Source organism: Ipomoea triloba, chromosome 11 (assembly GCF_003576645.1).
Source record: "Ipomoea triloba cultivar NCNSP0323 chromosome 11, ASM357664v1".
NCBI classification, from domain to species: domain Eukaryota; kingdom Viridiplantae; phylum Streptophyta; class Magnoliopsida; order Solanales; family Convolvulaceae; genus Ipomoea; species Ipomoea triloba.
The window spans coordinates 281,986-296,829 of NC_044926.1; the positions used below are offsets into that span (position 1 = coordinate 281,986).

Below are 14,844 nucleotides of genomic sequence, written 5' to 3' on the forward strand. Positions count from 1 at the left end.
AAGAGGAAATTGTTTCACACATTTTGGACAACAAAGATCATAAAGTGACTATTTTCAAAAAAAATAAAAAATCATAAAGTGATCCTTTAATTTGTCAGCAAGGATCATAAAGTGAGTTTCACCCCAGAATACACATTGGAGGTAGCAAGTGTTGATTTTTTTTTACAAATCAAATTGCAAGTGGTCCTTTATCGACTACCCTCGGTTGGAGGCTTTCATGTAAATCAAAGTTTAAGTTTAAGGAACATGGGGGGCATATCACCCCATTCCCATCTCTACCCTAAACCCTAAACCTACACAAAAAGGTAAAAGAACCAAACTCATTTATTATAATATATATAAATGTGTTTACATTGTATAAAAGGAAATCAAATGAGCTTAAAATAGGAGTAAATAAAATGCAAGCACTCATAGATTTAGGGTTAGTTCTACAAGAAAAACGCACAAAATCGTTGTTTTTGACTCAACACTTTTATCAAAGACAATAGCTTTTACCAAACTGTATCAAGTATTTCTATCTCAAACACTTTTTTGGAGTGCATGCATCGTGCGTACGTCGTCCGTGCCTGGTGCACGCTTCTTGATGATGTGAACAAGCAACTGAAGACCAAGTTTTCACTAGAACTATCTTTGGTGTGATTTGTACTGTAAGCTATTGCACACATATTTTTTCCGTACATATTCTCAAATAGTGGCATTTTCATTGTAACCCCCACAAAAAAAAAAAAAAAAAAAAAAAAAAAAAAAAACTATTTCAATCTACCTTTCTTCAACAAATCCAACGACCTACACAAAAGGGTAAAAGAGCCAAACCCATTTATTAATATATATATAAATGTGTTTACATTGTATAAAAGGAAATCAAATGAGCTTAAAATGGGGAAAAATAAAACAAAATAATGCCGCAAGCACTCATAGACATAGGGTTACGTTCTACACGTTTTGAAATTCCACGCGCAAAAATATAGGCGCGTTTGAGGGCAGTTTTTTACCCAAAACCTCAAGACAATCACTGTGATATACAACCACAAGAAAAAGATTGAGAGTATACATAAAGAGGAGGAAAAAGGAAGCAGTTTTCTTAGATATACACACAAATTACTAAAAGAAAAAAGTGGGAAGAGAATGAAGTAAAAGAAGTATTATTGGATTTCCATTTTCTTGCAACAAGAGATCCCAAGATTGAATCTTTCCCTCTGCTTCTCCATTTATATGGAAGAAGAAAAGGAATTAGCAGCACCCCCCACCCCCACCCCCACCCCTCCACCTACCCCACCCCCATTTTTATTTTCCATTCATTATTATCACATAAAAATGTGAACTTTGCTAAATTATATGGAAATATAGTATCACACCTTTAAAATCTTTCCCATACACTGGTTCACATCTCTCTCTCTCTCTCTCTCTCAATATATATATATATATATATTGCAGTCACTGCTATTCAGAAATCCAGAGAGAGAAAGCATGGGGAGAGGGAGAGTGGAGCTGAAGAGAATAGAGAACAAGATCAACAGGCAGGTCACTTTTTCAAAGAGAAGGAATGGGTTGCTGAAGAAAGCTTATGAGCTTTCTGTTCTCTGTGATGCTGAGGTGGCTGTGATCATCTTCTCCAGCCGTGGCAAGCTTTATGAGTTTGGGAGTTCTAGGTATATATATCTCAAACAAATCTGTGCCCTTTATTTGTATGGTAATCAAATGGTGGTATAATAATATGGGTCTGCTTTGGATGAATTCAAGCTCTATATTAGCTTTGTGTTTGTTTCTGCTAATAATTAATACATAAGCATATCTAAACTAGGTTGTCTGATTAGGGTTGTGTTTCTGTGTGTTTTTTTGGGGTTGTCTGAGCTCAAAGTTTGAGTCTTTATGATGATATATGAAGAACTGAAGTTAGTTGTTCATGGCGGCCTATAGACACTCATATAGCTGTTGTGAAGCTTCTGAAATCACTGCTGGAAAAAAGGCAATGCTCTAATGTGGTAGGAATTTTCCAATTACAGTTTGACACGTTTCATGGTGTCTGAGAAATTAATGAAAATGTCTGACGAGGTTGTTGCTCTTGATTGCTAGAGGCTCTATCACTGCCAGAAACTTCTCAAACCCTCACTGGATCTCTCTGCAAGATCTAGGGTTTCTCTCCCTTTTGTTCCTAGCTATTTCTCTCACTTAAAGATTATTATTATTATTATTATTATGTTTTTTTTTATTTACTTTGGGAATCTTGGAAGTAGGGTACCCTTTTTCTCAAAACCCAACACCCTCTTCCAAAATGAATTATTGCTTAGTCTGTGGGATCTTAACCTTAACCTTCTCAACTTTTTATAATTTGTCTTGTTTCCTTTTCATCTTTAGATCTTACAGTCTCTTGAGAGCTCTTCTACATTTCATTTTTCATATTTATTTTATTTTGAGCACCCCAGTACGTAAAAGATGCAGTGAAGAAGCTTTTTCCAGCTTGTGGATATATGTGTGAAAAGGGGTTTCTGCATAATATCTGGAGGAAAATTTGATTTTTCCAAAAATTTGCAAAACTTTTCTATCTTACAATTTTATCAGGTAAAAGTGGTAGGGAAATCAAAGATGCCAGTTTTGTGTTAAGGGTTATTACTTGGAATTTTTTTTTCCCCAACTTCTCTTTTGACTATTTGAATCCCAAACTACAACACAGTTCCAAAATCTGTATTGGTCTTCTTGGTTTAAGTCAGTCAATTATGGACAACTTAAACTGATTTATCTCTTTATGATCCTTTATCGGTTTGGATCACAATGCGAGATTTACCCAATATACACTCTCAAATAGTAACAGTAGGTTTCACGCATTACTCAAAAAAAAAAATCTAACATATATATATCTTAAGCTTTCAGCCTTTCATATTTTGGTGCAAGATTTTCTGATTTATGAGCCAAAACATCTGTAATGTACACCCATATAAGCTTAGTTGTATTATTGGCAGAAATCTTTCATGTCTACTTTACCACATTTATCTGTAAACATCTAAAGTCCCAGACTCTATCAGCTTAATTAGATGTGTTGGTCTTTTTCTGGTTTGCTTCTTGTGCTAAGGGTTTCTGCTTTCCCCCCTATATTAATTAATCTTAATCTATATATTTTTTCTTGAAAAGGTTTCCTTTTCTATGTTGTAAATGTCTCTCAGCTTTTTCTCTGTGTGTGTTTGTGCAGTTTTTGACTTCATTTTATGGAGATTAATCATTTTAATGTAAACATGACATTGACAAAACTAGTCTGTAGAGGTTTCTTTTTATTATATTTTTCAAAAATTTGAGGGAGTAAAGCATTTATAGTATATCTTAATGCATAATTAAAGCAAAATAATTTCAGATTATGATTGCATTAATCATTAATAGTTATTAGAGTTTTTTCCACTTTTGGTCCTATGACTTTAGTGCTTCCGTCAATTTAGGTACACAACGTTCACTCTTGACATAAGTAGTGCTTAACTTTGATTTTTTTTCCACTTTTAGTCCTTGACTTTGATTTTTTTTCCACTTTTAGTCCTTTTGGCCATCCGATCGACAACTTTTAATTGGAATCAGCAAACTATTGTGCCATTAAGGGTAACAGTGTCTTTTGATAAAGCTCTAAATATATTTATAAATAAAATCAGATAAAAATAGGAAAAAGAAATGTTATTTGCTTGTTCTGCTTCGCTTTTTAAGCGACAACTTTTAATCGGAATCAACAAACTGTTGTGCCATTAAGGGTAAAATTGTCTATTGATAAATCCCTAAATACATTAAACGTTATTTACCCTTAATGGCACAACAGTTTGTTGATTTCGATTAAAAGTTGTCGCTCAGACGGCCGAAAGGACTAAAGGTGGAAAAAAAAATCAAAGTCAAGGACTAAAAGTGGCAAAAAAATTAAAGTCAAGCACTACTTATGTCAGGAATGAAAGTCGTATACCTAAATTGACGGATGCACTAAAGTCGTAGGACCAAAAGTGGAAAAAACTCATAGTTATTATTCATCATTAAAGCAAATAATAGTTATTATTCATGAGGCCGGAATGCATTAGATATCCTTTAGGTAAAAATGTTGGCATGGGTAGCTCAATTGCTCAATCAAAACATTTATGGTTCATGGGTTTACACCATAATAATTATTGTTTAATTAACAACTTTTTAAAACACAATTATAAGATTTGATTACCTCTTTTTAAAACACAATTATTAGTAATCTAATTTCTAAGTTTGGATTAGTGCTTTTAGAATTTTGTTTTGATTTTTTTGTTCATATTGGTACTTTGGATGTCATTATATTAAGATCAATTGCCTTGATTTTTTGTTTTTGTATTTTTAAAACCTCTATTCATATTATATGGTAATACATAACCAAACATCAACAATGGTAATCATTCCAATTCCATCATACTACCAAACATGCAAAATGCTTTCACCAAAATACATTAAAATTATAAGTATTTTATTCTCATTCCGATTCACATTCCCATTTGCAAACCAAACACACCTTTAGTTTTGCTTTTAATTATAGCGTGGAGGTTCGAACCCCAATAGGAATTTGAGGAGTCCCTCTATCATGACTTTTGGGGCGGGTTTATAGGGGTCTAGGCCTTGGGGTGGATGGAGAAGAAGAGGATGTAATAGTAATAATAATAAACGGTGCAATGAATTACCTGTCAGATTCTTTTTGCTCATTCCTGGAGCAATTATTTGTCTGTATGTTAATGTCCTTTGGAGTACTTTATAAATTGAAACATCAATAACAAAGTTAATTACCCATTATCTGAGAGCAAAATTGCGGTCAGGACCCCACACCTCGGTCTGACATGATAGTAAAAGGGTAAGATGTTGGTTATGGATTGATCTATATATATACACTTGTTATTGCAGCTATGGCATCACGAAAACACTTGAGCGCTACCAAAATTGCAGCTTTAATCCTCAAGAAAACTGCATTGAGAGAGAACCACAGGTTTAATTTGCTATATCAGAAATACCCATATCAGAGTTTAGTTTGGAATTCAGTCATTCACAGTGTTAAGATTTAAATTTGTTTAAGAATTCAACATGAAATGACAGTACATGAGAAGGTAATTGTCATTACTTTTGTTGCACAGAACTGGCCCCATGAAGTTATAAAACTTAAGGCCAAGTATGAATCTCTTCAAAGAACTCAAAGGTGAGGAACATCAACTCTTCTAGTTTAATTAGCTTCAATTCCATTAATGTTTCATTTCTGGTGGTTCTTGCTGATGAAAAGGCATCGAGCTGAGATCGATTACCTGATCAATCGATTTGCAATGGTTGCAGGCATCTACTTGGAGAAGATCTTGGGCCACTCAGCATCAAAGAGTTGCAGAATCTTGAAAAACAGCTTGAAATTGCTCTTGCACAGACTAGGCAAAGGAAGGTAAAAAGATTATTAATCCAATAATTTTCATCTTCCACCAACATATTCCCTCATCTTCAATGTCCATTCGGGAACGATGATACAGAGATTAATTTGATTAATTATATTGTTACAATGGCGTTTTTTGTTGTATCCATCACTAATGCAGACTCAAGTTATGATGGAACAGATGGAAGAGCTTCGTAGAAAGGTGACAAAACATTTCCTCATTGTACTTGTTTGCATAAACATTGATTAAGGTACGAAACCTTATCATGTGTCGTGGCTAATGATTAATGTTTGGTTCATGCTGATAAGCAGGAGCGCCATCTTGATGATGTGAACAAGCAACTGAAGACCAAGGTTTCGCTAGAACTATCATCGGTGCTCATAACATTGAACTCCTCTCTTATTCTGCCATTACTGCCTTCTAGCTTCACCATTGAGATGTCGGGATAACACAGAATTTCCTCTGCATTTTGCAGCTTGAAGCTGTAGAAGGACAAGGGCTCGGGGCGCTTCTCTGTCCCTGGAATAGCTCCAATAATGCATCAGCCTCAACCAGCAGCTTTCCTGTACAGCCTTCTCAAGCCAACCACATGAATTTTTCGCTCGAGCCTGTTCTGCAAATCGGGTACTCTTACACTGCTTTCATCCATTTGCAGATAGCCCCATCAGTTACCTTTGAATGCAGATGATGATGAAACTGAAAATTTTAAATAAAAAATCTGTAATGATTACCTTGATTTGGTTGCTGATTCCAAGTTTCTGCAACAGGTATCCTCACTATATGGCTGCTGAGGGATCCTCTGGGACTAGGAACATGGCTGTTGAGAGTGACATCTACCATGGATGGAACCTTTGATCAATCTGAAGTTGCCTTCAAAATATATATATGTATAGACTTCTGATATCACTGTCTTTACTGGTTTATATATATTTTGAGACTTGGTCAATTAAGTGGCATTTATATATCATACAAACTGATTGTATTATATCTATATTGGTAGTTCACTTTTAGTGGTATAAAATATGCTTTTATTTGCACAAGTGCTATCACTATTGCCCAGTCAGGTCTCTGTTGTTGGTAAGTAATTGCACAGCTTCTGTCACACACCAACACCACTAGTAATATACTATGTGGTTTGGATAATGACAGCTAAGGAGCAACCATATCCAAGTTGGTCGGACAGTTAGTTTGATAAGTGATAGCTGTCGTAGAACTTAGATGGTTGAGCGCATACAACTTAGGTAGAGGGGCGAAAACTCGCTCTAAAGTTAGTCTAATCATTAAGGTCAACACACAAATTGAGAAATGGTCCTCTATAGTCCTAGGATACTCATATATAAAGAATCTGGGACATGTCTGCTAAAATCTTGAAGCAGAACAATGTTGCTGCTACTTGTTGGTGCTACATAAGGTCAAATGTTGCTGAAAAGGAAGGCTGCCCGAAAAGCGCCATTAATGGGTGCTCATTTGTGCTTGTTTTCACCTCTAACTTATAGCATTCTTGGCTGTATTTCAATTATTTCGGTAGACGTTTGGTACTTAATTGCTTACTATCCGAAAAAGCTTTTACACCCAAGTCATAAACTTCTGTCTGTAAATGAAGCAGCAGAGACTGCTGCTATGCTGCATATGAAAAGCATGATAGCTCTCAATCTCACATCTGATGGTTCATTAGTTTCAGCAAATCTGAACCCTTCACCCCCTTCTCTGGTTTTATCTCCACCAAGTAGCCAGCCAAAGAAAGAGGCTTAGTTTCTTGAGTGGACAAAACAATCATTTGTCTACCTATATTAGCTGTCTGAGAAAAACATTCTCTGCAGGAATTTCATGCATGTAACCAATCTGTCCTTTAAAAGAGGAGAGAATAAATTATGCCAATGGAGGACAACAGAAAAATTCTGCATATTGAACTTGCAGGGCCAACAAAGCCACTGCAGAACCACAAAAGATCTCGACAGCCACTCGAGACTTTCCAAATGCAGTGATGATATACATATGTATCCAGAACTTCAGTTACAGTTTCAAACTATGAGTGCAGCCAGTTACAGTTGAAAATGAGCCACTCACAACAACACTATGGGAGTTTTATTGCTTGCTTAACAGCAAAATGGAATTTTAGGGATCAACACATGCAGATATCTCTATATATGTGGGTGTACATATAAAATTAGCTCAGCCTTGAAGGACACCATGCCCCAAGATCATTCACCTTTCATTAGATAGCACAGGCTTTGCCCTGCTCTCTGGCAGTCCAATGAATAATTCAGTCTCGACGTCTGATTTTTCACTGCCCTCTGCGCTCTCCTTCTCATTCCCTTCGTTCGATACTTGCTGTGGCTGCAGCCCATTATACTAAAGAAGATACCATAACACCCCTAGTTAAAATTAGTAAAAAATTTCTATCTTGCAAAGAAACCATGAACCTGTTAGGCACTAATTGATAGATTAGTATTATTTACCTTATCCCAAAGCACTGCATTTTCAGCCTTTAGGCTTTCTTCCTATATTTTGGTCAACAGAAACAATGAAAAACATAATCAGTTTCAAGTATATATCTAGTTTTTCTTATTAGATTGATCCAGAAGATAATCATTCTTATAACATGGCAGCTATACCTTATCTCTTAACCGCTTAATCTGTTCTGCGTAGACTTCCATCTGAAAACAATGCAAAAAAGAGGAGATCACACTTGTGCTAAACTTCATAGGAACCAAAAATAAAAAATAAAAATCCTCAGCTATTGAAGTTAAAGAAATGAAACCTTTCTAGCTCGGATGATGTTCACGCTCCTCTCCAGCTGTTGCTCTATCTGTTGTAACTCTTCCATGGCACACGCTCCCAAATCTTCCCCCAAAAGCCTCCTAGTGCATATTTAAGTTCAGCTTTAAACTTGCTGGGAATATAATGCAGTAAAAAAATATGGAACACTTTTCAAACTTAAAATAAAGATTTCTGTACCGCTTTGATGCTTCAAGGTAATCTATTTTCTTTGCCAGGCATTCAGTTTCATGCTGCAAATGCTGCAGGATCAAATAAGCTTTAGTTTCAGTGTTCTCAATACAGTGAATTGAAGTAGGTAGACACAGATTAAAGATAAGCATAACCTGCATGTCCTGTTCTTGTTCCACTGATGGGTTCTCAGCTTGAACATCTGCTGTATGCCTGCGATATCGCTCTATAATCTCCCTCATGCTGAAGCCGATTCCATACATTAAGCCAATATACAAACCATATCAGATATAAACAAAAACCCCACCCCATACCATACTTTGCAATTTTTAATGATGTATTTAACTTCTTGTGGTTAAGTGGCATGTAGTGGCTCTGGAAGGTCATGAGATCGAGTTTCAGTGGAGGCAGACTCAGTATTGACTCTTTGTGCTTCAACCGGTAGAGTGAGTAGTACTAAAAAATAAAACTTTTTTGTGTCTTTTGGGTTTCTATAAGCTACAAATAACTGTGAATTTATTGAGATTTAAGGTAGCAATAGTTGCCAAGGACCTTGTGGTCTAGTGGCACCAAGTTGCTCCCTCATATGCGAGGTTGTGGGCTCAAGCTTCAGTATACTGCATTGTAATAGAGTCAGTAGTATTCAAAAAGGTAGCAACAGTTAATGGAAATAACTAGTGTGGCTAAGGTCGTCATAAGATGGGTTTCACCCAAAGTGCATTTTTTAATAGTGTAAGTTTTTTCGTAAATCAAAGTAGTGTGGCTAGTAAATGTATTTAAATGTTAAGATCGAGTATAAAAACCCTTATTTCATAAAAGAAGAGTTAAATGTATTGAACATTGAATGTAACTTTTTTGCTCTTTCAATGTTAATTTACCAAAATATTAGTCTTCTCTTCCAAGAAAGTGTCATGAGAAACAACTTCCATAGCCTAGAAAATGGCAAACAATGGAATGCTTTCATTCCAACATCCTCATCTTATAAAACAAAAACATACCAATTAGTGATATTATATTAGCTAGAATGGAGATGGAGGCATCACTTCGCTTCCAAGATGTTTGGGAATTTGGATACTTGAGATGCCTCCAAAAGATGAGATAATTAAGGACATATTTTGCACAAAATAACTAGTGTCATTTTACTTGTCATAAAATATTTACCGACGTAATATAAAGTTGAAGGCAATGAAATTTTCATAGTTAAACAAGATAGAACCGTCACAAATGATGCTTAAAGTATGATGTTTTTGGATCCAACTTACTAATGGAATAACGACAAAAGCTTCTATTGTTAAAGTTAGCAATGAGACTTCCGTTTGTTACTTGTGTCAAGAGTTTGTACTTCACCGCCTTTTAGCAACAGGATATGGAGAAAATATTGAAGATGTTTAAGGTGTGTCAAAGATTCTTCATTCTATAACTTTGAAGTTTTAGTATATAGGTGGTATATGCACTAGAGGAAGACTCCATGACAATTGAGGAAGAATTGAAGATTGATGAGCTGCAATGTTGGAGCAAGCTTTGAAAGCTTCTTTGAAAGATAATGGTTGAGGAAAAATCCAAAGAGGATAAAGGCAGTGCAATGGCCAAAGAAGAAGTAGAAATAATGTAAAAATTTGTACAATGAAGAAAGGAATAACCAATCAAGTCATGGAAAAGGAAGATAAGTATATGCAATTTCTAAAGAAAAAGTAAGAATATATCTTGTAATGAATGAAACTTTAAGTGGTGGGCATGAATTTTAATTTTCTTTGATTTATGGAAAAACCTGCAACTCTAACTGAAATCCGTCTTGTAACCCTTGCTGGCAAAGGTCTACAAGGAGGTAAATCATCCTACTTGTAACCCTACTTGAAGGTGTTGCGTTCTAAGTGGAATCCATCTAAACCTAGCTAGCAAAAGTCTACAAGGAGATAAATCATCGTAAGTTGCTCATAGTTAACCGACACAAAACGAGAAGGCCAATAAATCATACAAGTAGTCGAACATATGAATCTTCATTTTCTAATCTTATATGCAAATTGCTTATTCTCTTAATGATTACAAGATATGGGAAAAAAAATCTTTAAAAAATGTTCATCTAAATTTTATTTAAATTATAAAATTATAATTTCCATACTCAAATATAATAACTATATAAGCATTACACTCATTGTGGTGGAACTTATATAGGAGTATATACATATAATTACATGCCTCAATAATGTGTGAATAGATCCATATGACAATGAAAACCCTAGCAATTTAAAGAAGAAGGGTCTGAATCCTATACCTTCCAAGGGCATTCAAGCTAAGAATAACTTTAACAGCATAAAGAACTGAAATTTCTAGATTAAAAACAGCTTGCATCTAAGATGATGACACATGGTCAATACTAATTAATGAAGAATCAAGGTAATTAAGGATCCATTAAAGCAGACTTCAAGTGAAATATAGACACTTTGATGCTGTTGTTACAATGAGACATAAACTGTGATTAATCTTTTTTTGACAAACCCATAATACTAAGATAAACATACACTCTTGTGATAAAACAGTGGGTACATCATACATGTCTGTCCTAGGAAACAGTGAACAATATAAAGGGAAAGGAGATTCTAAAGTGGTGATATATATATATATATATATGTTGGCAGGCATGTTGCACTCACAAGGCACATAGTTATTTGAAACCCACAAGACAACATGCATTATATTGTACATGAAATCCATATACATGTTGTAAAAGATTCTCTAGGTGTGTTAAACAGGAAGCAGCTCAGAAGTATGGCCTTTATGAAGCAACACAGTGAGCATGAAATCAAGTACATGTCAGCTTGACAACTGGCTTCCAGCTGAGCTGGATGGCTTTGGAATTCACAGAGGCTGTTAATTTGGTGCTCTAATTACACCCCTTATGGAGATTAGTTTATGCTTTTGTCAGTTAAAACCTGATTACAGTGATTAGTTTATTCACTATATCTGAGATAAACTTGTTTATTTTATTCAGTTTAAGGGCATAATCACATACTACATATGTAGTTTATTGAGTTTAATTGGAATCTATAAACACAGATGATAGTACTAGTAATCAATTTCTTTTTGGCAGGGCTAGTATGTACTGCACTGGCCCTCATCTTTTTCTTGGAAGTGACACAATAAGTAGATATTTTATGAGTTAAATTTCAACAGCAATATTATTTTCATTCTCCATTTACTTTGACAATTTCTTCTGTGTAAATCATAATTAAAGAGCCTTTAAAGCATGGACCTTTCATCATACAATAATTCATCTTAGCTTGCTAGGGTTAGTACATAAATTTAGAAGGGAAGTATTGAATATCCAAAGTGATGGGCTTTTACTGCCACTTAAGGAAGTGATAAAAAGATGTGATTTTCAACTCTATATAATATACAGGTGCATTTATATATATATATGTATAGAGGTAGAAAGAGACAGCATCAGGAAGATCTTTTATGCTACCAATGGAGATCAGGTGGTTGAGATCTGATTATGATTGTGTGTATAGAGAGAGAGAGAGAAGAGAGGAGAGAGGAGAGCCCTAAGAAAACAAGCATGTATGTATAACTGCATATATGGTATATATATAAATACATACATATATATATATATATATATATATATATATATATATATATATAAATATATGATGTGGAGATAGAGATAAAACCCACAGAAAAGATGGCATCTTTAATCCAAATACCCAACAAAAAAAAAAGAACATTTATCCTAATCCTAGCTTGGGAATCATGATAAATTGCAGAAATTAGAGTAGAGAAAAGAAAAAGATGAGACCTTGAGCTAGCAAACTCATAGAGCTTGCCCCTGGGAGAGAAGATGATAAGAGCAACCTCAGCATCACACAGCACAGACAGCTCAAAGGCCTTCTTGAGCAGACCATTTCTCCTCTTGGAGAAAGTCACCTGCCTGCTTGTGGCGTTCTCTATACGCCGCATCTGCGTCTTCCCCCTCACCATCTCGAGATCTCAACACAAAATTCTCCAAAACATCAGTAAAAACACACACAACCCACACCACTCAAGTCTCAACAACATAAAAAAAACTCATAAAGCACCAACCTTTTAGAACTGATGAACCCCAAATTGCAGAAAGATGAGAGAGAGCCTTCTGGTTGGAACCAAAAAATATAGCAAAACCAAAGTGCCCAGAAAAGGGAATAGCACAAATCTGGCCTGTTGTGAGAGGAAAATTCCTAGCAAATCAAGAAAACTAAAGAAGGAAACAGCAGCACCTAGGTAGGTGTATATATTTAGCTAGGGGGCAAGTTTTGGCTGATTCTCCAGGTGCCTTTTTTGGTAAATACAATACTATCACCAGAAAAGAAAGAGGGTATCAGCTCTCAGCCAGTCACCTCCAAAGCAGCAATGAAATTCCTATATATGTTCTCCATCATAGCCTAGCTTAGACCACATCAAAAACCCTTTCTTTAGATTAAACAAAAACACTGTAATTACATATATATTTATAGGAGTGATAGTTGAGTGGAGAACCTAATCAGTTGCTTGTTTTGGTAAAAACCCACAAAACTATAGTGAAAGAGAAGATCAGATGTAAAAGGAAAAGAAAGGAAAACTTGTGGAGAGAGAAGAGAGAGAGAGATGAGGCAAGGCAATCAACCTCCCTGTAGTAGAAGTACGTACTGTGGATGACCAATGAAAACACGAAAACGCAAAAGCTTTCCTAATTAAGTTTTATTAGTCTTTTACTTTTCAAGAAACCATTGGAAAGTATCTATCTTTCTCCATTTTTTAAATCCTTACATTTTATATTATTATAACACCAATAATTTTTCATTAAATATTGATGTTATAGCCCAATCCACTACTACAAGAAAGCTAGAAGAAGCGGCCCATATCTTAGCCCATGCTCGATAGAAATTATTAGTGCTCGATCACTCGATCAGTGAGCAACTAATAAGAACGAGACTAGACAAATCTCATCAACTCAACTCAGCATGGACCTACTGAAATTGCATTACGGGTCAAATTTGTTTAGTGACCTTAGTCGACAAAACACCACAAAAATGTAAACCAATGTAGGTTACCGTAGCTTACCAACTCAAATTAAACAAGCCAATAGAAAACAACTCCCACTAATGCTATACATTACTTTTGTTTGTTTGTTTCATTGAAATTGTGTCAAATTACAGTTCGTAAGCCCCAATCACTTGAAGAATAAGCAACCTTACAAGCAATTTGTAAATAGCGATACTTAAACTACGGTTACTCTAATAATCATCATTGATTGATAACCCACCAAATGAATATCAGCAAACAATGTATAATACTTTCTATAAATAGCGAAGAACCAAAGATGGCAAATTGATGCTTCCCATAAAAAGGAACGGCAAAAGTTATCTTCATTTCCACTTAACACAAATTAAATAAAATTATTTATTGATTACTATTCGTAATCCCGTATATATTATTGTTAAGATATGTCATAATGAAAAGAAAAGAAAAGATCATGACACGATTCGCACACGATAAGTGATTTGTATTTTTTACAACAGAATAAAAGATAAAAGGAGGGTAGAGATTCTTTTGCTCGAATGTTTAAAGTTAATTGGTTACAAAATATATAAAATAAAATAAAAAATGGGAACCTAACGAGGACCAAATATTACAAAAGAAAGGGAATTCATAGCGAAGAAGAGGACGAAATGGTCCCGGTGAGAGAAGATTGTTCACAACCCACAAATTGCACAGGTGTCGTCCAGAAAAAAAGTATATTCCCATTTTTAATGTTTTTTGTTTGCAATTTTTAATGTTAAATGTTCACAAATAAAAATGAAGTTTCATGGGCACAAATTAAAGTTGTCGTGCGACACGTGGACCAGTCTTCTCCGCATGCACTAAACTGTACTACGCATAGAATTTTACAGTGTTTTGGGCTTTTCCATAACCATAAATGGGAAACATGACCATCCACTTATAGCATTAAAACATTACATGATTCTAGTCAAATTTTTTTTCATGATTTTTCTAGTGTAATTTATTTATCTGTTATAGTAACAAATCCAATCACATTAAATTTTTCTAATGTGAAAAAAAAAATCAGATTATAATATAAAATCAACAAATTTCAATATAATTTTTTTTTAAAGAAAAAGTCGCCTATTGAGTACAGCGAATCATCCTGACTAAATTAGTTAAATAAATTAAGAGATATAAATTAAATAGTCAGTGAAGGCGTTTAAGCCTCGTTAACAGAGATTCAAGATGTATCGTCTTATTTTGTCACATAAAAAGAGATCCACTCTCGGAAAAAGAAAAGCAACTAAGGTCACTTCTTCCAAGGGACCAAACGATGTTGTTGAGTTGCTACCAAGTAGTAAGTACTAAACCACCCAAGGGCCAAGGGACAAGAACAAATTTGAGCGATGGGGACCACAGGAGCATTATTAGTATGGTAATTTCCTAAATTAATTGCTAAAAATAGAAAGACATTTCAAAAAGTGTACAGTGTGGAAAACGTGGTCCCGGTGCA

At 34.9% G+C, this 14,844-nt stretch overlaps 2 protein-coding genes across 5 annotated transcripts; one reads left to right on the plus strand and one right to left on the minus strand.

Moving 5' to 3' along the window:
- Nucleotides 1–1,467: 1,467 nt before the first annotated feature.
- Nucleotides 1,468–6,424, plus strand: LOC115996315 (agamous-like MADS-box protein MADS3). 2 transcript variants are annotated; one of them, XM_031235515.1, is made up of 8 exons: nt 1,468–1,649; nt 4,876–4,957; nt 5,103–5,164; nt 5,296–5,395; nt 5,544–5,585; nt 5,696–5,758; nt 5,860–6,008; nt 6,152–6,424. In XM_031235515.1, the coding sequence occupies exons 1-8, from the start codon at nt 1,468–1,470 to the stop codon at nt 6,237–6,239; spliced, it is 768 nt and encodes a 255-aa protein (XP_031091375.1). In that variant the 3' UTR covers nt 6,240–6,424. The 2 variants fall into 2 exon arrangements, with proteins under 2 accessions (XP_031091375.1, XP_031091376.1); XM_031235516.1 differs by having other exon boundaries at nt 5,696–5,737.
- An 838-nt stretch (nt 6,425–7,262) lies between these two features.
- On the minus strand, nt 7,263–12,987 carry LOC115996317 (MADS-box protein SOC1). 3 transcript variants are annotated; one of them, XM_031235518.1, is made up of 9 exons: nt 12,846–12,987; nt 12,414–12,751; nt 12,130–12,319; nt 8,489–8,576; nt 8,343–8,404; nt 8,146–8,245; nt 8,000–8,041; nt 7,844–7,885; nt 7,263–7,736 (listed from the first exon to the last, which is right to left on the minus strand). In XM_031235518.1, exons 3-9 carry the CDS (start codon nt 12,309–12,311, stop codon nt 7,590–7,592), a joined length of 663 nt encoding a protein of 220 aa, XP_031091378.1. In that variant the 5' UTR covers nt 12,312–12,319; nt 12,414–12,751; nt 12,846–12,987; the 3' UTR covers nt 7,263–7,589. The 3 variants fall into 3 exon arrangements, with proteins under 3 accessions (XP_031091378.1, XP_031091379.1, XP_031091377.1); XM_031235519.1 differs by having other exon boundaries at nt 12,130–12,311; nt 12,414–12,987; XM_031235517.1 differs by having other exon boundaries at nt 12,414–12,985.
- Nucleotides 12,988–14,844: the final 1,857 nt, after the last annotated feature.

Excerpts from the sequence above, each read along its gene's own strand:
- LOC115996315 (XM_031235515.1), top strand. The coding sequence starts at position 1,468 with ATGGGGAGAGGGAGAGTGGAGCTGAAGAGAATAGAGAACAAGATCAAC. Across the intron at positions 5,396-5,543 it reads CACAGACTAGGCAAAGGAAG|ACTCAAGTTATGATGGAACA; the intron begins GTAAAAAGATTA and ends TCACTAATGCAG. Across the intron at positions 5,586-5,695 it reads TGGAAGAGCTTCGTAGAAAG|GAGCGCCATCTTGATGATGT; the intron begins GTGACAAAACAT and ends GCTGATAAGCAG.
- LOC115996317 (XM_031235518.1), bottom strand. The coding sequence starts at position 12,311 with ATGGTGAGGGGGAAGACGCAGATGCGGCGTATAGAGAACGCCACAAGC. Across the intron at positions 8,577-12,129 it reads TATGAGTTTGCTAGCTCAAG|CATGAGGGAGATTATAGAGC; the intron begins GTCTCATCTTTT and ends AATCGGCTTCAG. Across the intron at positions 8,246-8,342 it reads TACCTTGAAGCATCAAAGCG|GAGGCTTTTGGGGGAAGATT; the intron begins GTACAGAAATCT and ends AATATGCACTAG.